The sequence below is a fragment of the Stenella coeruleoalba genome (assembly GCF_951394435.1).
Source record: "Stenella coeruleoalba genome assembly, chromosome: 3".
NCBI classification, from domain to species: domain Eukaryota; kingdom Metazoa; phylum Chordata; class Mammalia; order Artiodactyla; family Delphinidae; genus Stenella; species Stenella coeruleoalba.
Genome location: NC_137148.1, coordinates 27,999,864 through 28,027,512, shown reverse-complemented (window position 1 = coordinate 28,027,512; position 27,649 = coordinate 27,999,864). Strand labels below are relative to the sequence as shown.

At 42.6% G+C, this 27,649-nt stretch overlaps 1 protein-coding gene across 1 annotated transcript in view; it reads left to right on the top strand.

Annotated features, from left to right (window-relative positions):
• The window catches only part of ADAMTS12 (ADAM metallopeptidase with thrombospondin type 1 motif 12), a 384,522-nt gene that overhangs the window by 4,309 nt on the left and 352,564 nt on the right, over positions 1–27,649 (top strand). Inside the window, exon 2 of the mRNA XM_079918928.1 lies at positions 14,783–15,144. Coding sequence (XP_079775054.1) covers positions 14,783–15,144 — 362 coding nt within the window. The remainder of the gene's footprint in view (positions 1–14,782; positions 15,145–27,649) is intronic.

The following is a 27,649-nucleotide window of genomic DNA, read 5'->3' as shown; positions in this document are numbered from 1 at the left end:
CTGCACCAATTTACATTCCCACCAACAGTGTAGGAGGGTTCCCTTTTTCTCCACACCCTCTCCAGGATTTGTTATTTGTAGACTTTTTAATGATGGCCATTCTGTCCAGCATGAGGTTGTACCTCATTGTAGTTTTGATTTGCGTTGAGAAGGAAATCCTTAAGGCTTCCAGGGAATAGGATGACCAGAGCTTTGCCTCCACATGACCTGCTTGCTGCTTCGTAATTAAGCAATCTCCCTAGACTTCCATTTCCACTCTGACAACATTTTTGAATTGCACCCAAATTCTGAACATTTAAACTTGCAAATTACTTCAGATGTCATGTCTGCCATCCTCCTTATTTCTGCAGATGAGGAATGAGAGGCCCAGCTGGTCCGTCAGTCAACATGCATTTACTGAGCACCTACTCACTGCCGTTCCAGCAGCGGCATCAAGGGAGTCACACAGGGTCCTGCAGTAGGAGGCCGACTCAGAACCTCCATGACTATTAAGGTTCCTTCTAGTTCTAAGGGGCAGGCAGAGTCTGGATTTTAGATCTAGGAAGGACCATGGAAATAAATCCAATCCTTTCTGGGACTAGAAACAGGTAGATTGGGCAATCTCTGCCCACTATTCTTTCCACATCGCTCAGTAGTGACATACGCAATTGTGTGATGACCTCCACAAGGCTCCCAATGAAGTATCAGAACAATAGGAAGTATTAATCTTGCACACAACACATGGCCTCTCTTCTATAGCTGACGATATCCCCTCAGGTTCGTTTTGCCCTGTACTGTTTACAAGTCACCGGTCACTTCCATGACTTCTTTTGCTGCTGACAACTCCATGAAGTTGAGAGGACCGGCACCTCATCCCATGTTAGAGACATGCTCCAGGTTGCACGGACTTGGGCGGAACTGAGGGAGCGCTGCAGTGCATTTCAAGACCAGTGTCATAATCATGTATTTATGCCATTTGCAAAAACTAACTTCTGCAAGGAGGAAATCATTTCAGATCTTAACGTAAGAAGAGCCTTCACAGGGCTTCCCTGGTGTGCAGTAGTTAAGAATACGCCTGCCAATGCAGGGGACACGGGTCTTCCCTGGTCAGGGAAGATCGCACATGCCGCGGAGCAACTGTGCACCACAACTACTGAGCCTGTGCTCTAGAGCCCGCAAGCCACAACTACTGAGCCCATGAGCCACAGCTACTGAGCCTGTGAGCCACATGGCCCCAGCCCTGTTGTCACCCTACCTTGATGTCTGGCTCTCAGTGGTTGCCCCTTGAGAATTAGTGAGAGCAAAGGTTAGGAGGTTGGGCTCTGGGGTCAGATTGCCACAGCAGGAATCCTCACTCCTCTTTATTGTCTTTTTACAGAGGTGGGGATGAAGGCTAAGACAAGGGACACTTGTTAATCATATTCCAGATAATTGTGAGGATGACCAAGACCAAATTGGTATACTCTAAATGCCATCTTTGACCATAGAAATGGTAAAAATTAGGAGTTATTATTATTTCCTGGTATCTTATTTCTCCACCCCTGTCATATCCCCTCTGAACTCTGCTTTCTATTGGCCAGGACGATAGCTAGCTCATCTTCCAAACTAAACACCTACTGAGAGAAAGCCAAGATGAGTGCAAGCTCTCCCCATCGCCTGGAGCTTACATGTACGTAAGGCCACAGAGATCCCTAGTAGCCAAGTTTCTATCTTTATTTATATGTATTTTTGGCTGTACCTCGCGGCTTGCAGGAATCTTAATTCCCCGACCAGGGACTGAACCCTCGACAGTGAGAGTGCAGAGTCCTAACCCCTGGACCGCCAGGGAACTCCCCCAATTTTCTATCTTTAGTACCAAGAGTAAGTAGCTAGTGTTTAGATAGTGTTATCTGTCAAGCACTGTTCCAAATCTATCACATATATTAGTACATTGAATTCTCACAACCACCCTAGGAGGGAATACTATTATTGTTATGCCCATTGTGTAGATGAGGCAGGTGCAGCTGGGCCACCCACGGAAGCTGCACTCTGTGAGTGGCCTCCTGTTTCCATCCACACCTATTGGCAGATGTGGCTTAGCCGCTTCCTTTGCAGCAAAATCAAGAGGTGAAACTGGTCTTACCTCCCATTACTTCACCTGATAAAGAGGCAGTTATTTTCTCCATTTATTGCTGAGTGACTTGAGGCCTCTTAAAGAAGTCATGCAGTTCTTTGACTGTCAGATCATCATCCCCAGGGGCAGTGCTATTACCTCTCCTCTGCTATCCCCGCTGCCAAGTACAACTGCTTATGTACACAAAATGCAGTGGCCAAGAACATGATTTTGAAATAGGAAGCACAAGATTTTAATCCAAGTAACATTGCATGTTGGCTTTGTGACCTCTCTTACATTCTGTTTCTTTTTCTATGAAATGGGGATAGTAACTGAATCTGTGTCAGAGCCGTTGTGTGTATTAAATGAGGAGTATTGTAGCAAGTGTTCGTTAAATGGTTACTATAATTAGTATATGATGATACAACCAGCTTATGCTGGCTCTCTTAAAAGCACATTAGATCAAAAGCAACTGGGTCAAAAGCTGTATATGTATTTGCTCTTTTATTCTTTGGGCAATAGGTGCTGGGGTTTAGGCAAGTTAGTCTTTCTTTTTATATTTAAATCATGTTTAATTCTTTGAGATGTATCTTCAGAGGTCCTATAAAGCAGCGGTCTCCAACCTTTTTGGCAGCAGGGACCGGTTTCGTGGAAGACGGTTTTTCCATGGACGGGTTGGGGGGTGTTTGTTCAAGCTGTAATGCGAGTGATGGGGGGAATGGTTCAGGAGGTAATGCGAGCAATGGGGGATGATGGGGAGAGGCAAATGAAGCTTCGCTCGCTGGCCCCCCTGCTCACCTCCTGCTGTGCGGCCCGGATCCTAACAGGCTGCGGACCAGCACAGGTCCATGGCCCGGGGGTTGGGGACCCCTGTTATAAGGGACATAAGAGCTTCTCTTGAGAGGAGCTAGCATCAGGACAGGACCACGTACAGGGGGTACCATTGTAGGATAATGGCTATATTCAGTTGAATAAGACTTTTTCTGTCCCTTACTGCTCTCCACTGCTCCAACCCTGGAAGAGCCAGAGACATCACTGTGAATCATAGAAGAAAAGAGAAACATGAGGGAAATACTAGAGAAGCTGACTACATCCAACCTCAGCCAACCTGCCCATTCCCCACTGAGGTCTGAACTCTGAAGGGCAGTGAAGCTCTGATACTAACGAGGTCCAGATATTCCTTGGGGAGCTGGCAGTACAGAGGCCTGAGTCAATTTGATTCCTAGTGTGTGGTACATTAGCACTATTAATTTGTGTAAAACACCTTTCTTGTTTTGTTTATTTACGCATTTTGGTCCCCATTCTCCACTCCCATTCCTCTGCATAGAAAACCATTTTAATGGGTTCCATATGTATTTTTTTATTCGAGGATGTACTGGCAAACTCTGTGTTATTGTTTTTGCGTGTATTTTCCATGAATGTAAATGGCTCTGTATTAACTTGTTTTGTTTCTTATTTTTCACTGAGCATTGTTTTTAAGGTTTGTTCATGTTGCTTTGTGCTCTGTTGCTCTTAGTTGCTGCAGTCAGAAACAAGGGTCTGGACTTTTAATAGTCTCTTAAAAATTGAGACTATTGGTTAGTACCTAAGAGTGAAAACTGTGCTCTGTCTCATATTTCCCTCTTTCTTTCTTTTATTGAAGTATAATTGACCTACAACACTCTGTTAGTTCCAGGTACACAACATACTGATTTAATATTTCTATACATTTCAAAATGATCACTGGTAAGTCTAGTTACCGCCTGTCACCATACAAAGATATGACAATATTATTATTACTATTTTAGATTTTAGCAAAAGAATTTATTTTTTTTTAATTTATTTAATTAATTTATTTATTTTTGGCTGTGTTGGGTCTTCATTACCGCACATGGGCTTTCTCTAGTTGTGACGAGTGGGGGCTACTCTTTGTTGCAGTGTGCGGGCTTCTCATTGCGGTGGCTTCTCTTGTTGCGGAGCACAGGCTCTAGGCGTGCAGGCCTCAGTAGTTGTGGCTCGCAGGCTCAGTAGTTGTGGCTCACGGGCTCTAGAGTGCAGGATCAGTAGTTGTGGCGCATGGACTTAGTTGCTCCACGGCATGTGGGATCTTCCCAGACCAGGGCTTGAACCCGTGTCCCCTGCATTGGCAGGTGGATTCTTAACCACTGTGCCACCAGGGGAGCCCAGAAGAAGAATTTATTAAAGGGATCCTGGGTTGCTCAAGGAAATGCCAGGAGAGCTGAGAGCCAAGTGTGGATGCTTTGCAGGAGGAACAAAGGTCAGAATATGGCTGCCTCTGCGGCCACTGCCTCTGCCGTGTCCTAGACACTTCAGCTCGTGATGCTCATCCACTGGGGCTAGATGCTGGGTGCTGCTTGCGAGCCCCAGCTCCTCCTTCATCTCGCGGCCGCTACCATAATCCCTGCTTCTTAGTATCACTGCTTCTGGATTCAAAGTCAAGGCAGTGCCTCTGATGAATGAAGCGTGAGTGTACGGGTTGCTCCAGAGCTGCTAGACTGGTGAGGGACATGCTTCCTGCACTTGCATCTTCTCTCCTGGGAGATGGGCTCTGTTCCCAAGACCCATGATGAGGAACTCCCTAAATGTGGTAAAGACGTTCAGATGCAAGGCAGCCATAGGAACAACAAATGGTCATCTTTACATCTACTGTATGAATGATGCAGCTAGACCTGGTGGAGGAGACAGAGGTGAATCACACCTAGAACTTGCCTTCAGAGGCCTTATAGACTTGGAATTCTCTTCCTTTCAACGTGTACATTTATTTGGCACCATAGTTTGCAAAGCCCTCTCATTGTCATTGTTTCATTAGCTCCTCCCAACAGCCATGTAAGGTAGACAGAACTGATATTATCTCTATTTTATACTTGAAGAAGCTAAGAAGTTAGGTGATGAACCCAAGGTCCCACTGCTGGTGAGTGGCAGAGCGGGAACTTGGCCTGTCCTCTGATTCCAGGCCCAATGTCAACCAGAAGTAAGACGTGATCACAAATATTTTGCTTCATTGATTCCTAGGCATGCGGTTTTCCCCCACATTTTTTTTTATGTTAACAAAACAAGCCTTTATTTTTAACTTTTCATCACAGAAATTTTCAAATGTACACTAAAGAAAATAATATAATAAAGTCCCATTACCCAGCACTTCAATAACTACAAATTATGGCTACTTTTGTTTCATCTATAATCCCCCCTCACTCCCACCTCCGCCCCCAGTATTTTATTTTATTTATTTATTTTTTATTTATTTATTTTTTAAAACTTATTTATTTTTGGCTGTGTTGGGTCTTCGTTGCTGTGCATGGGCTTTCTCTAGTTGTGGCGAGCAGGGGTTGCTCTTTGTTGTGGTGCGCGGGCTTCTCATTGCGGTGGCTTCTCTTGTTGCGGAGCACAGGCTCTAGGCACGTGGGCTTCAGTAGTTGTGGCACATGGGCTCAGTAGTTGTGGTTCGTGGTCTCTAGAGCGCAGGCTCAGTAGTTGTGGTGCATGGGCTTAGTTGCTCTGTGGCATGTGGGATCTCCCCGGACCAGGGCTTGAACCCCTGTCCCCTGCATTGGCAGACGGATTCTTAACCGCTGCGCCACCAGGGAAGCCCCACCCCCAGCATTTTAGAGCAAATAGGCTTCCTTAAAAGATAGGACTTTTAAACTTAGTGATTACACACTTCACATGTCTGTTTCTCTTTTATCACCTCACCAAGACACTAGATAGAGTATGGTGCCACTTTATGTAAATTTTTTTTAATTGAAGTATAATTGATATATGACATTCCACTCAGGTGTACAACATAATGATTCAATATTTGTATACAGGGCTCCCCTGGTGGTGCAGTGGTTAAGAGTCCGCCTGCCGATGCAGGGGACACGGGTTTGTGCCCTGGTCCGGGAAGATCCCACATGCCACGGTGCAGCTGGGCCCGTGAGCCATGGCCGCTGAGCCTGTGCATCCGGAGCCTGTGCTCCGCAATGGGAGAGGCCACAACAGTGAGAGGCCCGCGTACCGCAAAAAAAAAAAAAAAAAAAAAAAAATTAAAAAAGTATTTGTATACAGTGAAAGTTATCACCACAATGTTTAGTTAACATTTGTCACCATAAAATGTTAAAGATTGTTTTTCTTATAATGAGAACAACATTTAAATTTGCAATAGAGCATTACTGACTATAGTAACCATAGTGTACATTACATCTCTATGACATACTTATTTTATAATGAGAAGTTTATAGCTCTAGATCCCCTTCACCCATTTTGCCCAACCCCACAAGTCTCCTCCCATCTGGCAACCACTGATCTGCTTGGTAGATCTATGAATTCAGTTTTATGTCTATTTTTTCAGTTGTTGTGTCTTTTAGATTCCACATATAAGTGAAATCATACAGTATTTGCCTTTACCTGTCTGGCTTATTTCACTGAGCATAATATCCTCAAGGTCCATTAGTGTCTCAAATGGCAAGATTATATTCTTTTTTAATGCTGAGTAGTATTCTTCTGTGTGTGTGTGTATGTGTGTATATATATATATATATATATATATATATATATGCCATATCTTTCATATTCATTTATCTACTGATTGACACAGTTTTTTTTTTTCATATCTTGGCGATTGTAAATAATGCCACAATGAACATAAGGTGCATATATATTTTTGATTAGAGTTTTTGTTTTTTTCAGATAAATAACCAGAAATGCTGGATCATATGGTATTTCTATTTTTAATTTTTTGTTTTCCAAAAAAATTGGGATAAATTTTACTTATTTTTTCTGCCTAATTGTTCTAGCTAGGAACTCCAAAATATGTCAAATGAAAGTCCTATGAGTGAGCATTCTTTTCTTGTTCCTGATCTTAGAAGAAAAACTTTCAGCTTTTTACCATTGAGTATGTCATATATGGCCTAGGTTATAGTGAGGTATGTTTAGTCTACACCCACTCTGTTGAGAGTTTTTATCATAAACAGATGTTGAATCTTGTCAGATGTTTTTTCTGCATCTATTAATACAAGCATGTGATTTTTGTCTTTTATTTTGTTAGTGTGCTGTATCATGTTGATGGATTTGAAGATGTTGACTATCCTTGCATTGCTGGAATAAATCCCCTTTGATCATGGTGTATGATCCTTTTAATGTATTGTTAAATTCAGCTTGTTAATATTTTGTTTCGGATTTTTGAAATCCGAATGAAAGAGATTTCTGTGCATTAGTTTTGTATCCTGCTACTTTGCCAAATTCATTGATTAGATCTAGTAGTTTTCTGGTAGCATCTTTAGGATTCTTTATGTATAGTATCATGTCATCTGCAAACAGCGACAGCTTCACTTCTTCTTTTCTGATTTGGATTCCTTTCATTTCTTTTTCTTCTCTGATTGCTATGGCTAAAACCTCCAAAACTATGTTGAATAAGAGTGGTGAGAGTGGGCAACCTTGTCTTGTTCCTGATCTTAGAGGAAATGGTTTCATTTTATCACCATTGAGAATGATGTTGGCTGTGGGTTTGTCATATATGGCCTTTATTATGTTAGGTAAGTTCCCTCTATGCCTACTTTCTAGAGGGTTTTTAGCATAAATGGTGTTGAATTTGGTCAAAAGGTTTTTCTGCATCTATTGAGAAGATCATATGGTTTTTATCCTTCAATTTTTTAATATGATGTATCATGTTGATTGATTTGTGTATACTGAAGCATCCTTGCCTTCCTGGGATAAATCCAACTTGATCATGGTGTATGATCCTTTTAATGTGCTGTTGAATTCTGTTTGTTAGTATTTTGTTGAGGATTTTGCATCTATGTTCATCAGTGATATTGGCCTGTAGTTTTCTTTTTTGTGACCTCTTTGTCTGGTTTGGGTATCAGGGTGATGGTGGTCTCATAGAATGAGATTGGGAGTGTTCCTCCCTCTGCTGTAATTTGGAAGAGTTTGAGAAGGGTTGGTGTTAGCTCTTCTCTAAATGTTTGATAGAATTTGCCTCTGAAGCTATCTGTCCTGGGCTTTTGTTTGTTGGAAGATTTTAATCACAGTCTCAATTTCAGTGTTTTAGTGGTTGGTCTGTTTATATTTGCTATTTGTTCCTTATTCAGTCTTGGAAGGTTGTACTTTTCTAAGAATTTGTCCATTTCTTCCAGGTTGTCCATTTTATTGGCATATAGTTGCTTGTAGTAATCTCTCATGATCCTTTTTATTTCTTCAGTGTCCATTGTTACTTCTCCTTTTTCATTTCTACTTCTATTGATTTGCGTCTTCTCTGTTTTTTTCTTGATGAGTCTGGCTAATCGTTTATCAATTTTCTTTATCTTCTCAAAGAACCAGCTTTTAGTTTTATTGATCTTTGCTATTGTTTCCTTCATTTCTTTTTCATTTGTTTCTGATCTGCTCTTTATGATTTCTTTCCTTCTGCTAACTTTGGGGGGGGGGTTTGTTCTTTTTTCTCTAATTGCTTTAGGTGTAAGGTTAAGTTGTTTATTTGAACTGTTTCTTGTTTCTTGAGGTAGGATTGTATTGCTATAAACTTCCCTCTTAGAACTGCTTTTGCTGCATCGCATAGGTTTTGTGTCGTCGTGTTTTCATTGTCATTCATTTCTAGGTAAGTTTTGATTTCCTCTTTGATTTCTTCAGTGATTTCTTGGTTATTAAGTAGCATATTGTTTAGCCTCTGTGTGTTTGTATTTTTTATAGATTTTTTTCCTGTAATTGATATCTAGTCTTATAGCGTTGTGGTTGGAAAAGATACTTGAGATGATTTCAATTTTCTTAAATTTACCAAGGCTTGATTTGTGACCCAAGGTATGATGTATCCTGGAGAATGCTGCATGAGCACTTGACAAGACAGTGTGTTCTATTGTTTTTGGATGGAATGTTCTATACATATCAATTAAGTCCATCTTGTTTCATGTATCATTTAAAGGTTGTGTTTCCTTATTTATTTTCATTTTGGATGATCTGTCCATTGCTGAAAGTGGGGTGTTAGAGTCCCCAACTATTCTTATGTTACTGTCTATTTCCCTTTTTATGGCTCTTAGCATTTGCCTTATGTGTTGAGGTGCTCCTTTTGTGGGTGCATAAATATTTCCAATTGTCATATCTTCTTCTTGGATTGATCCCGTGATCATTATGTAGTGTCCTTCTTTGTCTCTTGCAATAGTCTTTCTTTTAAAGTCTATTTTGTCTGATAGGAGACTTGCTAGTCCAGCTTTCTTTTGATTTGCATTTGCATGGAATAACTTTTTTCCATCCCCTCACTTTCAGTCTGTATGTGTCCCTAAGTCTGAAGTGGGTCTCTTGCAGACAGCATATATATGGGTCTTGTTTTTGTATCCATTCAGCCAGTCTGTGTCTTTTGGTTGGAGCATTTAATCCATTTACATTTAAGGTAGTTATCAATATGTATGTTCCCATTACCATTTTCTTAATTGTTTTGGATTTGTTATTGTAGGTCTTTTCCTTCCCTTGTGTTTCCTGTTAGAGAGGTTCCTTTAGCTTTTGTTGTTAAGCTGGTTTGGTGGTTCTGAATTCTCACTTTTGCTTGTCTGTAAAGGTTTTAATTTCTCTGTCAAATCTGAATGAGATCCTTGCTGGGTAGAATAATCTTGGTTGTAGTTTTTCCCTTTCACCACTTTAAATATGTCCTGTCACTCCCTTCTGGCTTGCAGAGTTTCTGGTGAAAGATAAGCTGTTAACCTTATGGGGATTCTGTTGTATGGTATTTGTTGTTTTTCCCTTGCTGCTTTTAATATATTTTCTTTGTATTTAATTTTTGATAGTTTAATTAATATGTGTCCTGGCATGCTTCTCCTTGGATTTATCCTGTATGGGACTCTCTGCACTTCCTGGACTTGGTTGCGTATTTCCTTTCCCATATTAAGGAAGTTTTCAACTATAATCTCTTCAGATATTTTCTCAGTCCCTTTCTTTTTCTCTTCGTCTTCTGGGACCCCTATAATTCGAATATTGTTGTGTTTAGTGTTGTCCCAGAGGTCTCTGAGACTGTCCTCAATTCTTTTCATTCTTTTTTCTTTAATCTGCTCTGTGGTAGTTATTTCCACTCTTTTATCTTCCAGGTCACTTATCTGTTCTTCTGCCTCAGTTATTCTGCTATTGATTCCTTCTAGAGAATTTTTAATTTCATTTGTTGTGTTGTTCATCATTGTTTGTTTGCTCTTTAGTTTTTTAGGTCCTTGTTAAACGTTTCTTGTGTTTACTCCATTCTGTTTCCCAGATTTTGAATCATCTTTACTACCATTACTCTGAATTCCTTTTCAGGTAGACTACTTATTTCCTCTTCATTTGTTTGGTCTGGTGGCTTTTTACCTTGTTCCTTCATCTGCTGTGTGTTTCTCTGTTTTTTTCATTTTGCTTAACTTACTGTGTTTGGGGTCTCCTTTTCGCAGGCTGCAGGTTCATGGTTCCCGTTGTTTTTGGTGTCTGCCGCAGGGGGTAAGGTTGGTTCAGTGGGTTGTGTAGGCTTCCTGTTGGAGGGGACTGGTGCCTGTGCTCTGGTGGATGAGGCTGGATCTTGTCTTTCTTGCAGGTCCACATTTGGTGGTGTTTTGGGGTGTCTGTGACCTTATTATGATTTTAGGCAGCCTTTCTGATAATGGGTGGTGTTGTGTTCCTGTCTTGCTAGTTGTTTGGCATGTCTAGCTAGGGTGTCCAGCACTGTAGCTTGCTGGTTGTTGAGTGGAGGTGGGTCTTAACATTGAGATAGACATGTCTGGGAGAGCTTTTTCTGTTTGATGTTACATGGATCCGGGAGGTCTCTGGTTGACCAATGTCTGGAACTCAGCTCTCCCACATCAGAGGCACAGGCTTGACACTCGGCTGGAACACCAACACTTTGTCAGCCACACGGCTCAGAAAAAAAGGGAGAAGAAAAAAAAGAAAGAAAGAAAAAAATAAAATAAAGTTATTACAATAAAAAATTTTTTTAAATTATTAAAAATTAAAAAAAATTTTTAAAGTAATAAACAAAAAAAAAGTAAAGAATGAACAGAACAACCAAACCAAAAAACAAATCCACCAAAGATAATAAGTGTTAGAAACTATATTTAAAAAAAAAAAAAAAAGGACAGACAGAACCCTAGGACAAATGGTAAAAGCAAAGCTATACAGACAAAATCACACCAAGAAACTTACACATACACAGTCAGAAAAAGAGAAAAAGGGGAAAAATTATATATCTATACTAAAAAAGGAAGAGAGCAACCTAATCAATAAACAAACCTACCAGTGATAATAAGCTCTAAATACTAAACTAAGTGAAACATAAATCCAGAAACAAATTTGATGCAGAAAGCAAATGCCAAGTCTGTAGTTGCTCCCAAAGTCCACCTTCTCAATTTTGGGATGTTTCATTGTCTATTCAGGTATTCCACAGATGCCGTGTGCATCAAGTTGACTGTGGAGATTACCTGAGGGCGTCTGTTTTTCGACCAGACAGGATGGGGTTAATGAAGCAGCTGATTAGGAGGCTCTGGCTCACTCAGGCCCGGGGGAGGGAGGGGTACAGATGTGGGGTGAGCCTGTGGCAGCAGAGACCAGCATGACATTGCAACAGCCTGAGGCGTGCCGTGTGTTCTCCCTGGGAAGTTGTCCCTGCATCATGGGACCCTGGCACTGGCGGGCTGCACAGGCTCCCAGGAGGGGAGGTGCGGACAGTGACCTATGCTTGCACACAGGCTTCTTGGTGGCTTCAGCAGCAGCCTTAGCGTTTCATGCTCGTCTCTGGGGTCTGCGCTGATAGCCACAGATTGTGCCAGTCTCTGGAGCTTGTTTAGGCGGTGCTCTGAATCCCCTCTCCTCACGCACCCTAAAACAATGGTCTGTTGCCTCTTCGGCAGCTCCAGACATTTTCCCGGACTTCCTCCCAGCTAGCCGTGGCGCACTAGCCCCTTCAGGCTGTGTTCACACAGCCAACCCCAGTCCTCTCCCTGGGATCTGGCCTCCGAAGCCCAAGCCTCAGCTCCCAGCCCCCAGCCCCCGCCCATGCCGGCGGGTGAGCAGACAAGCCTCTCAGGCTGGTGACTTCTGGTCAGCACCGATCCTCTGTGCGGGAATCTCTCTACCTTGCCCTCTGCACCCCCATTGTTGTGCTGTCCTCCATGACTCTGAAGCTTCCTCCCTCCACCACCCCCACAGTCTCTGCCTTCCTAGGGGCTTCCTAGCATCTGGAAACTTTTCCTCCTTCACAGCTCCTTCCCAGAAGTGCAGGTCCCGTCCCAATTCTTTTGTCTGTTTTTTCTTTTGCCCTACCCAGGTACATGGGGAGTTTCTTGCCTTTTGGGAAGTCTGAGGTCTTCTGCCAGCGTTCAGTAGGTGTTCTGTAGGAGTTGTTCCAAATGTAGATGTATTTCTGATGTATTTGTGGGGAGGAAGGTGATTTCCATGTCTTACTCCTCTGTCATCTTGAAGGTTTCCCCATGACAGTATTATTGACTATATTCCCCACACTGTATATTTCATCCCCATAACTCATTTGGTAACTGGAAGTTTGTACCTCTTAATCTCCCTCATCTATTTCACTCATCCCCCTACCCCTTCCCCTTTGGCAACCACCTGTTTATTCTCTGTATCTATGAGTCTGTTCTGTTTTGTTATGTTTGTTTATTTGTTTTGTTTTTTAGATACCATATATAAGTGAGATCATAGGGTATTTATCTTTCTCTTATTTCACTCAGTATTATACCTTCTAGGTTCATCCATGTTGTCGCAAATGTGAGATTTCATTCTTTTTTATGCCTAGTAATATTTTATGGCTGAGTAATATTCCATTGTATATATACGTCACATCTTCCTTATCCATTCATCTATTGATAGACACTTACGTTGCTTCCATATCTTGGCTGTTGTAAATAATGCTGCTATGAACATTGGGGTGCATATATGTTTTCAAATTAGTGCTTTTGTTTTCTTTGGAGAAATACCGAGAAGTGGAATTGCTGGATCATATGGTAGTTCTATTTTTAGTTTTTTGAGGAACTGCCATACTGTTTCCCATAGGGTCTGCAGCAACTTACATTCCCCCCAACAGTGTACCAGGGTTGCCTTTTCTCCACATTCTCGCCAATAGTTGTTATTTGTTGTCTTTTTGATGATGGCCATTCTGACAGGTGTAAGGTGACATCTCATTGTGGTTTTGATTTGCATTTCCCCAATGATTAGTGATGTTGAGCATCTTTTAATGTGCCTGTTGGCCATCTGTATGACTCCTTTGGAAAAATGTCTGTTCAGGTCCTCTGCCCGTTTTTTTAACTGGGTTGTTTTTTGATGTTGTCTCTCCTATATTTCATCCAAGGCACAGATGAACGACAAGTGTGTTTGAAGGCAGTTGTCTGGAAAAGAACTCTTTTGTAATTGTACCCTATCAAGTCCAGTTCTTTTGTTTAGCCAGCTACAAATGTGTTCACTGCTACATCCACATAAATGAATTGGGTACCTGTGATGTGCAAGATTCTGGCCTCTAAAGAGTTTGGGAATAAATAATATAATAAACAAAAGGCTTTGTAAAATTGGGCTGTTCTGGGAGCTACAGAAAGTAAGGACATGGGGGTTCAGGGGAGGGAGAAAGAACTTTAAGCAAGGACATTAGGAGAAAGAAGAGGGAGAATTTGAGTTGGGACTTTAAAAAATAAGCATAAGATTATGTTAAACATAAGATTTTGATAGAGAGTGTGAAAGACATTGTAGTTGGGGAGGTAACTTGAACAAAGTAACGCAAGTTACAAAGTGCAAGAGGTACAGCTGGGAGGTAGAAATAGAAAAGTAGAAAAAAGTAGAATTTTTTTCCTCTTTCTCTCTCTCCTTCTCCCTCTCCTTCCCCTTTTGTTTTCTTCTTTCCTTCCTTCCCTCCCTCTTTTTTTTTTTTTTTTGCCTGAAGCAAAAGATTCGTTTATCTGCGTTTAAGTGGTTAATGGTTTGCTTTAAGTAGTCTGTAATCCAGAGCCTGATGCTTACTCCTTACTAGTTAGATTCCTTGTTATTCTCAAACAGGAGAATGAAGAGGCAGTGGTGGAGATTTCAATTTGAGGAAGTCAAAAGGTGTCTGTGTTCTCGTGTGTGGAAGCAAGGAAGAAGTGTGTGTGTCTTGCATTTCTAAAGTGGCAATTTTCATATTTTGACCCCATGCCTCTGATCCTAGTACGTTCCCTTACCATTTTATGTTGTATATTTTATAAAAATAAAAAAGAAACCCCCAAGTTCTTTTAAGTACTCATTGCTACATTACAGAACACTTGTGCTGTAACCGTGCAAGGTTTGTCAGAGTGTACATGATGGGTTCACTGCGCTTTTGCAGTTTTCCTCCAACATGACTTAACTGGAAATTCCAGAGGCATTTACACTCCTTATGTGAAGCCCTGTGATTTGTATTAACGAACTCTAGACCTGAAATGTTCCTGTTTGTCATAATGATCTTGCCCCTTTCCTAACCATATTCCTCATGAGTTAATTCTTGTCTTAGTTTGTCTCCAGTAAAACATCTGACATCCAGAGCTATGTCTTGGTGTCAGCTCAGAGAGCCACCTGTCATCTATGAGACAGTCCCAGGTAAATTTGTGTTGTTCGGGGAATTTGATATTGATGGTGTTTGTATGGTGGAAACGATCTCTACACTTCAACAGTGGGATTTTGCAATCAACAGGGTAAAATCTAAGTTCCAAACAAGGTGTATTTGTCTTGCCACAGACTCAGCAGGGATCTCTTAGGCTTATTCTGCGTCTCCTTTTTTTCCAGAGCATTTTGTCAAGGCCCTGCCAGAATACCACGTGGTGGCTCCTGTCCGAGTCGACGCGAGCGGAAATTTTCTATCTTATGGCTTGCACCATCCTGTCACCAGCAGCAGGAAGAAGAGAGATTTGGATGGCCCAGAGGACCGGGTGTACTATAGAATTTCTCATGAGGAGAAGGACCTGTTTTTTAACTTGACGGTCAATCAGGGATTACTTTCCAAAAGCTACATCGTGGAGAGGAGATATGGGAACCTCTCCCATGTGAAGATGGAGGCTTCCTCGGGTCCCCCCTGCCATCTCAGGGGCACAGTTCTGCAGCAAGGCACCAGGGTTGGGACTGCAGCCCTCAGTGCCTGCCATGGACTGGTGAGTCCCCTTACTTCTCTGCCCTCAGTCCCTGACTGTCGTGGTCTGCACACCCACTGCCAGTGGGTTCGTAGATGCACTTAACGCATAGGAATTGAGCACTTGTGGTGTGCATGGTCCGGGCTTCCAAACAGGCTGGGGAGAAAATGCATAAAATTAAAATCAGTCTGGGTGGTACGGGGAATATGGACATTGAGGGTCCAGGAAGAACTTCAACCAGGAATATCAGGGCAAGGAGAGGAGGGGATCGGAGTTGGGTCTTCAACCTCCGAGGCAGCTCTGAGCGTGCTGGTGACTGACTGGGTGGCCAGCCCCTTCTGAGTGCGAGGCTTACAGATGGGATGGTGATGGCAGCAGCTGCTACGATCTAATTGTTGACTGCGGGTAGTTTATAATCAGATTTCATGTGGGCCCTTGGGCTGTCAGTTGATTCCTTTGTGCCTCTGTTTTCTCCTCCGTAAAATGGAGATAATGATAGCACCCAACTCACGGAGCAGGGGTTGGCAAACTACAGCCCACAGGCCAAATCTGGACCACCTCTTGTTTCTATAAATAAAACTTTATTGAAACACAGATATGCCCATGTGTTTATATTGTCTACGGCTGCTTTTGAGCTGCAACAGCAGAGCTGAGTGGTCAGGATAGAGACCGTATGGGGCCATGAGGTCCCAGATATTTGCCATCTGGTCTTTGCAGAAAAAGTTTGCTGACCCCTGTAATAGAGTACTGTGAGAATTAAATGAATTCATATATATATAAATCTTAGAATAGTACTTAGTAAATAATAGATAATGAAGATTGGCTGCTATTATTATTATTTATATTTCTAACCTGCCAGACACTGGAACGTGTGGCTTATTATGTGATTTACGCACACTGTCCTCTCTACAATGTCCCCCCACCCCGCACCAGTTTAGCTATGTTTTAACAGATGATGCAGTTTGGAGATGTTGAATATCTTTACTGTGCTGTTGTTAATTTGAGCCCGAGTCTTTCAACTGTTCTGTGCTGCCTCTCAAAATGTGACCAAGCTTGTTTTTCAAAATTTAAACCTTAAAAAAAAAAGTGGGCCCTTTGCTCCCCCTTACTTCTAGCAGCGACGGCAGTGACAGCCCCACTGGCAGCTGCTTGGCGAACAATGCCTAGGACTTATGTTGAGGTTTCGTCATGCTGGAGTAGGGGGCAGGCACCAGCACTAACCAGGGGTACTTAGGGACTGACTGTGGGCGGAAGGCCTCCGGAGTCCTGGGGACAGTTGTGGCAGAGACTTGAGCATCGGCCTTGGCACCTGTACCTGGTCTTTTTTTTTTTTTTATATATAAATTTATTTATTTATTTGTTTGTTTGTTTATTTCTGGCTGCGTTGGGTCTTTGTTGCTGCACACGGGCTTTCTCTAGTTGTGACGAGCAGGGGCTCCTCTTCGTTGCGGTGCGTGGGCTTCTCATTGCGGTGGCTTCTCTTGTTGTGGAGCACGGGTTCTAGGCATGTGGGCTTCAGTAGTTGTGGCACGTGGGCTCAGTAGTTGTGGCTCGTGGGCTCTAGAGCACAGGCTCAGTAGTTGTGGCGCATTGGCTTAGTTGCTCCGCGGCATGTGGGATCTTCCTGGACCAGGGTTCAAACCCGTGTCCCCTGCGTTGGCAGGTGGATTCTTAACCACTGTGCCACCAGGGAAGTCTGACCGGGGTTGTTTTGCTGGGCAAACCCGCTAGTGGCGTTCACATTCCTACAGGAAGCGCTCATCTCAAATCCTCCCATCCTTACTGCTAGTTTGATAAGAACCCTGCTCTTCATAATTTAAGAGTCTGTTTATCCTGTACCTGTCTAGTTTGTCTTTGCTTGAAAACTGTGGGAAAATTAATGTAAAACATTGTACATCAGTTTATAGGTACCAAGAAAGTTCAATGTTCTGAAGGACCTCTGGGGATGAATCGTTTTGTACGATAAGTGGAAAGTCTTGCTTTGCCATTTTTTGGTAAATCTAGATTTTCATATGTAGCTATTTATCATTTCATAAATGACACAAAATAAAAAAAGATGCCCTATTCTTTTCTTCTTCTCCCAGGGTCTCATACAGTGCTTGGTTGAACCAGGGGTTATCTCCTGGCTCCATGGTCCTAATTCTCTGGGTTTCCTCCGGGTTCATATCACATGTTCCCTTTGCAATTTCTGCTTTCATTTCTATGAGACAACCCTGGAAGCATCAGTGTCACCTGATCCTCTACGACTAGGGTAACAGAAGAAAGAGCCCTTGTTCTAGAAGGACAGGCACATAGGAGTGAAGTGGTCCACAAAACAAACATGCAAAAGCCACACTGCTCCAGGGAACACTGATGGGGGAGCCCACATATAGTCACTACCATTAACCATTCATAAACCGTTATCGTGCTCATAAAATCCTAGAAAGTTTAAATGCCATTGCCTTTCTGTGGCCTAGAGCAGTTTGGTCTGTGACTTCACAGAATCAACATCACCTGGGATTTCATTAAAAAGGCAAATTCATGGGCTCCACTTCAGAACCAGTGCATCAGAATCTCTGGGGGTGGGCAGAAACCTATGTGAGTGTGTTTTAACAGCTTTACTGAGATGTAATTCACATACATACAATTTACCCACCTAAAGTATACAGTCCAATGGCTTTAAATATATTCACAGGGTTGTGCAGCCCTCACCACAATAGATTTTAGAACATTCTCATTAGCCCCCAAAGAAACCCCTTAGCAGTCACTCTCCAATCTTCCCATCTCCCCTCCTCCGTGGGAGCCTCAAATCTACTTTTGGTGTCTGTTAACTGCTTTCTTTGAAACCTTTGATTTAATGACCTCTTCAGGAGATTCTGATGCTCCCTAAAGGCCTGGACTAGGGCAGTCATTCTTAACCCAGGCTGAACATTAGATCAACTAAGGCTTTTTTTATTTTTTAATTGAAATATAGTTGATTCACAATACTGTGTTAATTTCAGGTATACAGCAAAGTGATTCAATTATATATATATATGTATATATATATATATATATATATATTTCAGATTATTTTTCATTATAGGTTATTACAAGTTACTGAATAGTTATTCCCTGTGCTGTATAGTAGTATCTAAGGAGCTTTAAAAAAGTACCCATGCCACAACCCCATCTTCCAGATGCTCTGATTTGACTGGTCAGTGGGGGTGGAGCCCAGGCATCAGTATTTTTAAAAGCTCTCTAGGAGATTCCGATGTGCATTAGGTGTTGCCAATCACTGGATTAGTGCGAGTGGGTATTAATGAGCAGTATTAGCCAGTATTGCTCTAAGTAGCCGCTCACCCCAGGTGATTCTAGCGTGCAGCCAGGGTTGAGGACCATTGCCCTCAATTTCTCCCTACTTCCATCTTGTTTTCTCTAAGGGAAATTGCATACTGTTTAGCATTATTCCAGGCTTGGGAATAGAATACCGGGAGCTTTGCAGTTTCTAATGGCCCCAGAGAGCTGCAGGATCCACCATGTGGCCATTTTCAGATTCAGATTTCAGATTCATGCTAAGCACAGGAGCACAAAGAAACGAATGTGAACTAATAGACTTATGTGGTGGCCAAGATGATGGAAAGTTTTAGATCTAAATCACTGAATGATGTTTTTCCAGGAGAACCAGTCCACTGGGATTATTTTGGATCTTTTCACACATAATTGCACAATTAATGGATGATTATAAAAAAGACACCGAAAGCCCAATGAGTTCGTTTTGTGAGCACACAAGTTGGCTGGCTTCAAGCTCATTTGCTCACGTGCCATCATTTCACAGTGCTCATCTACAGTGGTTCTAGTCAAAAGGTAGTGGTTGGACTTGCGTCTGATTTCTCCTGGCCAGTTGTCTGGGGCCTGATCTCCAGGATATTTATTTTCCTTTTCACCCAGGGACGACCCCACACTCAGACTCACAGGATGGCAGGCTTAGGATATGCTGCCTCTAAGCCTCCCAGCACTCCTAGGGACAGAGGTGGCATTGGGGAAGGCTTTCTGAGGCAGGAAACCCGCTTGTGTGGAGCAGGACATTTGCTTCTTGTTCGTATGGCTCAGGGCTGGCATATTCTTTGCTTCAGATGGGCTCATCCTAATGTTGGAGGCTGTGTTCTCTCGGAGTTTTCTATAATTTGAGGTTCATCTAGTCTCCCTTGGAGAAGACTCAGATGGTTACAAACTGAAGACCCAAGAAAGGTCACCCATGACAAGATGTGGGATGACCTCCTTCCTCCAGTTAATATCCTCTCACACGGCTCTGGTACCCATCCTCTTGGAAGCTGCTTTCAGACCGGGTCAGTCCCTGTCTGAAAGTTGGCTCAGCAACTTTCTCTCTGTCATCTTCACCATTTTCACCATCTTTTCCCCTCAACATTTGTATAAACTTTGAAGTTATGGAATTGTTTCTTTTGAACAGTTTAGTTGATTTGTTTTATTCTATGATCTTTGATAGAGAAACTGTATTCTTTAATCAATTAGATTCGGAATTCATCCGCAGTGGGAGTTGTTACCTGTGAGAACCCTGGGGTGGTGCTGGATTTGCTGTTATCAAGGGCCCTACATGATGTGTTGCAGGCTAGTCTGCTGTTCGTATTTCAGTTTAGATTTCTGGACTGGGAGGATAGTGCAAGGTGTTAGACTCCACACTTACGTGTGATACAGGATTGGGGCTCTGCCTCTTCATGGAGTACCCCACTTCCACCAAGGGGCTTGGGCTAGGCATGCACTATCTAGACTGCATGCTTGAGTCAGTAAAAAATTATTTTTAATTTTTACTCACAGTCAGGCACAGTATTTCTCAGCTCAGTCTTTATTAAAGTGAATACAGTTCTTGGCTCCATCCTAAACCCTAGCCTCAATTCCAGGCCCTGCTGAGGAGTTGAAGGCTGACCCCTAATCTGAATAGCAGGGTTATTCAACTTCAACTCCTACTCAACTCTCTTTCGCTTTCCCTTTGGGCCTATTGAGATTTCCTGTCTTGTTTCAAGCTCAACTACGGATTAAAATTTTGAAAAGGTGTTATTTTTAGTTTTTTTAGAGTTAAACTTTTTATCTTGAGATAGTTGTAGTTTCATATGCCGTTGTAAGAACCTATACAGAGAGGTCCCCTTCCCCCCCAGTGGTAACATCTTGCAAAATTACTGTATAATATCATAGACAGGATCTGACATGGATACAGTCAAGATGCCCAACATTACCATCAAAACAATCACTCATGTTGTCCTTTTAGGCACACTCATTTCCTTCCTGCCTCCATTCTCTTGTGAGTTAATTTTTGTTTAAAGTGTGAGACTTAGGGAAAGGCTCATTCCCTTTCTTCCTCCCTCCCTCCCTCCCTCCCTCCCTCCCTTCCATCCTTCCTCCTTTTTCTTCTCTTTTTTTGCCTATGGATGTCTGATTGCTCTAGCACCATATTTTAAAAGGCTACCTTCCCTCTATTGAATTGCTTCTGCACTTGTCAAAAATCAGTTGGACATATTTCTGTGAGAATATTTCTGAGTTTTATGTTCTAGTCTACCAATAGAATTTTCATTCCTATGTCTTCATTACTATTGCTTTAAAATCAGTATTGAAATCAAGTAGACTGATTGCTCCCATTTTATTCTTCTTTTTCAGAATTGTTTTAGTAATTCTAACTTCTTTTCCTTTCCATATAAATTTTAGAATAATCTGACAATAAAAAATTGCTGAGATTTTTTTTGACAGGAATTATATTAAACCTATATATTAATTTGGGGAAATTGACATTTACTACATTAGTCTTCTAATCCATGAACATGGTAGGTCTCTTCCAATTCTGCCCATGAGACCTATCTAGGTTGACTGGTGGAACTGAAAGGTCCACGATGCTTGGTCCTCCCTCTTTCCCAAGGTGAGAGTTATACAGCCTTCTGGGGAGGAATTCTAAATTCCACTCTGATGGCATTTCTCATAGGAAATCTTCCAGCCCATCACCCTTATAATATCACCCATTGGGTGGGCTGTCCTTGTGGGGCATCAGACCTACCCCACCCATAGGGTAGTTAGTGTGGGTAGAGAATGAGTCTCTTAAATAGACTCCAACAGTTGCCTTTTTTCCCCCTCTGGGTCAGATAATTTATTTGGGAAAAAAAAATAGTGAACCATTTTTGCAAATTTGTTCCCCTGGTTTGTTTGGTCATATTAATTCTTGCAATATTCTGTTTTGGAAAGTTTCCTGATTCTAAATTAGTCTGGTAGAATGATAGCAATTTCTTCTGTGCTGAGCCTCACTGTCTCCCCATCATGGAAAGACGGGGGCTGGTGGGATGACCACATTTTATTCATAGGTGAGATTTGGCTCGTCGATTTAGGGCATGCTTGGAGAAGAGTGTCCTGGTGTAACATAAGTTTCTATGCCCCAGTAGTATGATCTATGATTTCTTTTCAGTCTGAAGGACTTCAGTGCCCTTTTAATTTGACTGCCTTTTTACAAGCTTTTAAATGTGCAACCTATCTGGAAAGTTGTGGCAAGAACCTGCTTTTTAGTGACTGTTTTCATTCCAACATGCCCTTTGCAATCTATCTGTCTATCTATCTATCATCATTATATCTATCAATCTAATCATCTAATTATTTGTCTATCTATCATCTATATCCTCTATCTCTATCTCTGTATATGTATGTGACTAACTACTACATTTGTATATCTAACTCTGACATTTCTTGGAACTTCAGCTGTCTATCTGCCATTTCCACATGCCTAACAGGAATCTCAAATTTAAGATGTTCAAAGCAACACCCTCAATTCCCTGCTCCCACACTCTTCCCCATTGCTGTACATGGTAACTACATTTTCCCTGTTGCCCAGGTCAAAAACCCATGGAATTATTCTATCATTGACTCATCTCTTTTTCTCACACTCTCTATCTATTCTTATCAGCAAGTCCTATCAGCTCTTCCTTCAAAATATCAATATATTCAGAATTTACCACTCTTGTCACTTCCACAGCTAACCCCCTAGTCCAGAAATTCTCAGCAGGACTGGTTGTGCCCGCCAAGTGACATTTGGCAATGTCTGGAGACATTTTGGGTTGTCACCACTGGGGGAGGGGAGGATTGCGTCTGGCATCTAGTGAGGCCAAGGATGCTACTAAACTTCCTATAATGCACAGAACAGCCCCACAACAAAGGATTATATGGTCCAAAATGTCAATTGTTCCGAGGCTGAGAAACCGTGCCCTAGTCCTAGTCACCATTCTCTCTCCTCTGGACCATTGCACGACCTCCCAAGTGGCTCCTCTGCTTCTTCCCTTAACTCCCTACAAGCTATTACTCGCAGAGTGACAAGACTGGACTTCTAAACACATTTATAGAGCAGTGCATTCTTCTGCTTAAAATCTTCTACTGGTTTTAAGTCCACGATGCTTGGTCCTCCCTCCCTCAAGAAAATCCAAATAACTTGCCCTGGCTTCCAAAGCTCCCTCTGATCTGGGGGGCCCACCTCCCTGCACCCCTCTCCCACCATGTTGCCCTCCTGCAGAGTCCTCTAGCCACACTGACCTTCTCTCTGTTTTTCAAAGTATCAGGCACACTCTGGCTTCATTGTCTTTGCATGGACGGTTTCTTCTGCCTACAACACTCTTCCCTCGGATTTCTACATAGCTGCTCCTTCTTCTTCTTCTGTCTTTCAGATCCCAGCTTGTGGTATTCCCTGACTACACAAAGTCTACACTCCTCCGGTATTCTATCGCCTATATTGCCTATTTTATTTTTTTAAAAACCTGCAATACCTGATATTTTCTTCTCTTTTTTGCTTAACTTTTCTTCCTCTCACCCTGTCTTGTTTGCACATGTTAAGCTATGTTTCATAATAAACACTCAGTAAATAGTGGTTGAATGGATGTGCTTATTTCAGTATTTAGCCTTTATACTGCTCCAAGTTTCTGTAGACCCTCCCAGTCTGTGGCTTCACAATGAGATTATAATTCCTCAACTACCCAAGCAATGGCTTGAATGCCATCTGTTGAACTCCAGAATGCAGTCTGCTTAAATGTTCCCTGAGCCACTTCTGATGGGTTCCCAGGGTGCTGGCTCCCCATCATGGCTGGGTGATGTTACCTCTGCTACAAGATCCTCCTGGGTCTATCACTCTACAAGCATGGTGACTGCCGCCATCATGTTGACTTTGGCAAGGGGACACCGCAATCAACTTTGCTATTCTCTTCTGCATCTCATTCAGGCCTTTTCTTTGTTCTGTAAAACACATCAGAGTCCAAACTATAATTTTCAGCAAGATTTCTTTGAAGGTTTGCATGTAAAAGGAAGAGAAGTACAACACAAATAATAACCTAAAACTGCCAGTCACCTTGGCTGTGCTTAGAGCCTAGGCTGAACTTCAAGAGCATCTCTAACCAAGCACTTGGGCTTTCATTGTGTAGCAAGCATCACCCTACAGCAATCTCCAGGGTAAGGGATGCACCTAAACGTAGTTCTCTCCGGAGGCCTGGGTCCAATCATGAGGCTGCTGGGAAAGGAGGAAATTTCCCTAGGCTGAGGCCCATCTTTGTTTCTAGTTCTCCTTTCCAGGAGTTCCTTTCAAGGAATATCTACTTTCTTCAGAGGGATGCCCAACCTAAAGGTGCTGGGTCCCACCGGGCAGTTTTTGCGTTATAAACCCTACAAAGGTACCCCATCCAGGGGACCAGTTGGGGCTGAAATCCATCTCAGGCTCTGCCAGCCGAACCATGTCCTGGCTCCAGGAGGAAAAGGGGTATTTTTATAATCCTTGTGCTCGAAGAGGAGCATCTTTTTGTAATTTGTCTACTTAGATGCGGTGCCTTTTAAAATTCATCTGTCTGGAGGGGGCATCTGTTAAAATTTCATCTGCCTCCCCTGCAATTGCCCCCTCTTGCAATTTGCACAAATGTGTGCTACTGCAGTAGCCCTGGAGCCCCTTTCCCATAGGACTTGGCTCTGTGGCCCCCAAGTGACAATCACAGGGGGACACAGCAATCCACGGCCAGTGTGTTCCCCAAAGCCTGAGGTATTCAGTTTCAAATAACAGTGTGGAGAGATGGGGTGTGTGTGCATTAGTAACAGATCCTTTTCCACTGAGCTGCAGCAAGTCCTGACCGAGTGCCTTTCCCAATCTCCCTTTTGCTTCAAGGTGAAGAACAAGTCTGTTCTATTTCCTGAAACTCGGGGGTCTTTGCTACTGATCTCTAGTGAACAACTGCTTGAGCTGGAACACAAGGGAGGGGGGTCTTCTCAAGAAGAAACAATTATTGATACATTAAAGGCTCAGTTTCTATAAGTATGTGTAGAGAAAAAACACTGCTCCCATACAGATGCCCGAAACTACAGTGAAACATTTCTGCTGAAATATATACCCAAGAGTCATGTTTGAAGGCATCCTTTTCTTTCTTTGCTTAGCCATCTTCACCCTGAAGGGAATAGAATTTTAATCTTTGTCACCAGAACAAATGGAAGGGATACTCTGAAAAGAAATTCAATCTTCGGATGCAGGACAGTATGGAACTCTGGAATCGTTTTCCAGCTTCTAACCAGCAAGGTATCAGTTTTTGCTAGGATGGGCTGTTACAATAATTTTAACAGTTTAAATTTTGTTAGGTTCTGATGTCCAAAAATTAAGTGTTCTCTGCGTTTTGCTATGTGGATGCTACAAATGAGATTAGTGACATTTAAAAGTCTCTGCTTTATGGTGGTGCCTCTAATGAGAGGGATATACTTTATACCATGTCACTCCCTCGAGTGCTGTTGAGTTCTTGGCCCAGATGGAAAGCCCTGCTGCTTCCTAACATACAATCCAAAAATGCAGCCGTTTCTGCCCGCTTGTTCTTGAACTCAGCTGAAGCTTGGGGTGATGTAGCTGAGGAATGAAACCCGCTGGCAGAGCTGTGTGGGAAAACTTTCTCAGCGCGGCTTCTCGCCTTGCTTCCCGATGCGGAACTTGGTGGCTTATTTGCAGAAAGCGCTCATTTGAGTTGCGAGGTGCCTGCGTGTCAGAGTTTGTTGTTCCTCGCCAGGGGGAGGGAAAGAAATGCTCTGTGTATCTCCTGACTCTGCTCCCAGGCCGAGGAATTCTCCGTGACCCCTGACCTTTGGGGGTTGCCTGGTAAGACCCATGCTTACTCAGACATTAGACTTTGGAACGGGGCCTCTAGCAGGCGGGAGATTCCTCTCCTCACTATTAATGCTTTGTGTTACAGGTTCATAAATATGAGCATTTCCAGCCCACCCCCCGCTTCTCTCCCTTTTTGTCTTTCTGCTTATTTTTCAATTCATCAGGTTCATTTTGTGAGTTCCCAGCTTGACAGATTGAAAGCGAGAGAGAGAGACCTGAAGAATCAGTAGTTCAAGAAGCACTGATTGTGAATCAGGGACCCTCCCTATGGTCCAGGAGAGGAATGACCCTCAGCTGTGATGGGAGATGAGCGGCTGGATGTCCTATTTATTACCAGGCTAATTACTTGGCTTCCGTGTCCACACAAGTGCAGCATAGACACGTTACTCTTCTCTTCTCTGGAGACTCTGCTTTGAATCTCATTTCTGTTTTCATTACAGAGACTGAAGATTAGGTGTCCAGAGTTTCTCACTAGATGTTCATATATTAATATTTCTCTTCTTTTTTGATCCAGCATGAATCATAGGTCAAGGGAGCTTAAATATTAGCTTTCAGAAAGATCTGGTTCTTTTCAAAAATGTCTCCATTGACTGACAGATGTTAATAAGAACGTTGAAAAATGAGAAAACAGGAGGCCTGGGTTTTAGGTTTTGTAATTGAAAATAACGTTTTAACTTGACTTTTGGAGATGATCTTTCAGGGTGATAGGACTGATTTAATTTTAACCACCATATAACCCATGTCGGAGAGACACAGCCAAGTCGGGGGAGATGGCATACTTTTCACATGGAGCAGTCCCACTGGATTTGGGAGTCACAGGAACTGAGTTCAAGCCCAAGCTCGATACTTACTAACGATGTAAACTTAGATGGGATCCTTTGCCCCTTTGGGTCTCTTATTTGAGTGGACTGGGTCCTTGCAGCTAAATGTGTGGCCCATGGACCAGCAGAATGAGCACCACCTGGGAGCCTGTTAGAAATGCAGGTTCTCAGATCCCACCCCTCTCATCTGCTGAATCAGAGCCTAAATGTTAACAAGATCCCCATGGGATTTGTATGTGCATTAAAATTTGACAGGCGCTGGCCCATCAAACCCAGCTTCCCTAATTCTATTTGAGTTCAGTCTTTTACATATTGCATCCTTTTGGCAAATTGTTTGCCCAAATGCCCAATGATGCATAGAAGCAGTGGGCGGGAGATGCTGCTTATTCTAATCGGTGTCGATGAGTGAAAGGATGGAAGAGGAATCTTAGATAATGTGACCCAGAAAAAGACTGAGAAGGTACATGTGACCTTGGGAGCCAACTAAGACGGGTTATAGTGGTCAGGTGTACCCATTGTCATCCTTTGCTGCTCTTCTGTCCTCTGCCGTGTTTTGTTATGTTAGAGCCCGTGTCTTTGACATGGCAGCTCTTACCAGGACAACTTCTGGTGGTTCTCAGGCTCTTTCATTCTCATCTCTCTGGTGCCTGTGCTAAGTAGCAATCTCTTGTTTCTGTGTCTTCATCTAAACTGTTGAGAAGAGACAAGCTTTCTGGGCCCTGGAAGGCTGGGAGAGACAATAACAACTGATACTGTTTAGACTTTCGTCTCCTTCCCGAAGGGATGGAGCCTTGTTGATGGTAAGTTTGGGTTAAGAATGAAGAGACCTTGATGTTTATAAATATTCCCTTAAGAGATTATAAGTGTGGCATTTTCCAGAATGTTTGTGCAAGTCTAGGTATAAAAGGCAAAGCAAGAATGGGGCTCCCTTCTCAGCTGTGGGAGGACACTATCCATGCAGAGAGGGCCACTTACAGCAGTGTACCCCCTAGACCACAGGGACAGGAGACACGGCCTCTGCTCCTGGGCCTGGCCACCTTACTTCCATTAAGTTCTATATCCTTGACTAAATACATTGGGGCCTTAGAGAAAGTGTGCATGTGTTTCTCTTTCCACTTGTCTGTAACCATTTGTTAACACCACAGTTGTCCTGTTTGCATTCTTCATAGATTATACCTGGTTATTTGCTTTTAAGCCTTTAAAAATAGTCAAAAACTGAAAATCTTCCTCTAAGCAAACCCATTAGAAAATGAACTTCTGAGATTCCCCAATGGTGTATGTTGCTGGATTTGTTGATTTCCCTGCTTGAGATAATCCAGGAGTTCACTTAAAAAGGTGCTTCCTTCCAGACCCAGCGTCTTTGACTTCCAGACCACACATTCTCACTGCAATTCCTTCATGGTTCTGCAGTGAAGTTGGCTGGGATGACAGTAAGCTATTCTGAGAAACAGATTTATCAGTTACAAAAGTTCATACTAAACGGTCCCATTTCATGTCATTGACTCTCCCCTTCACCAATCCACCCTCCCCTGACCACCCGCCACCCTGTTTACAGACAGATTTTTCTCTGGAAATTTTTTCCTCACTT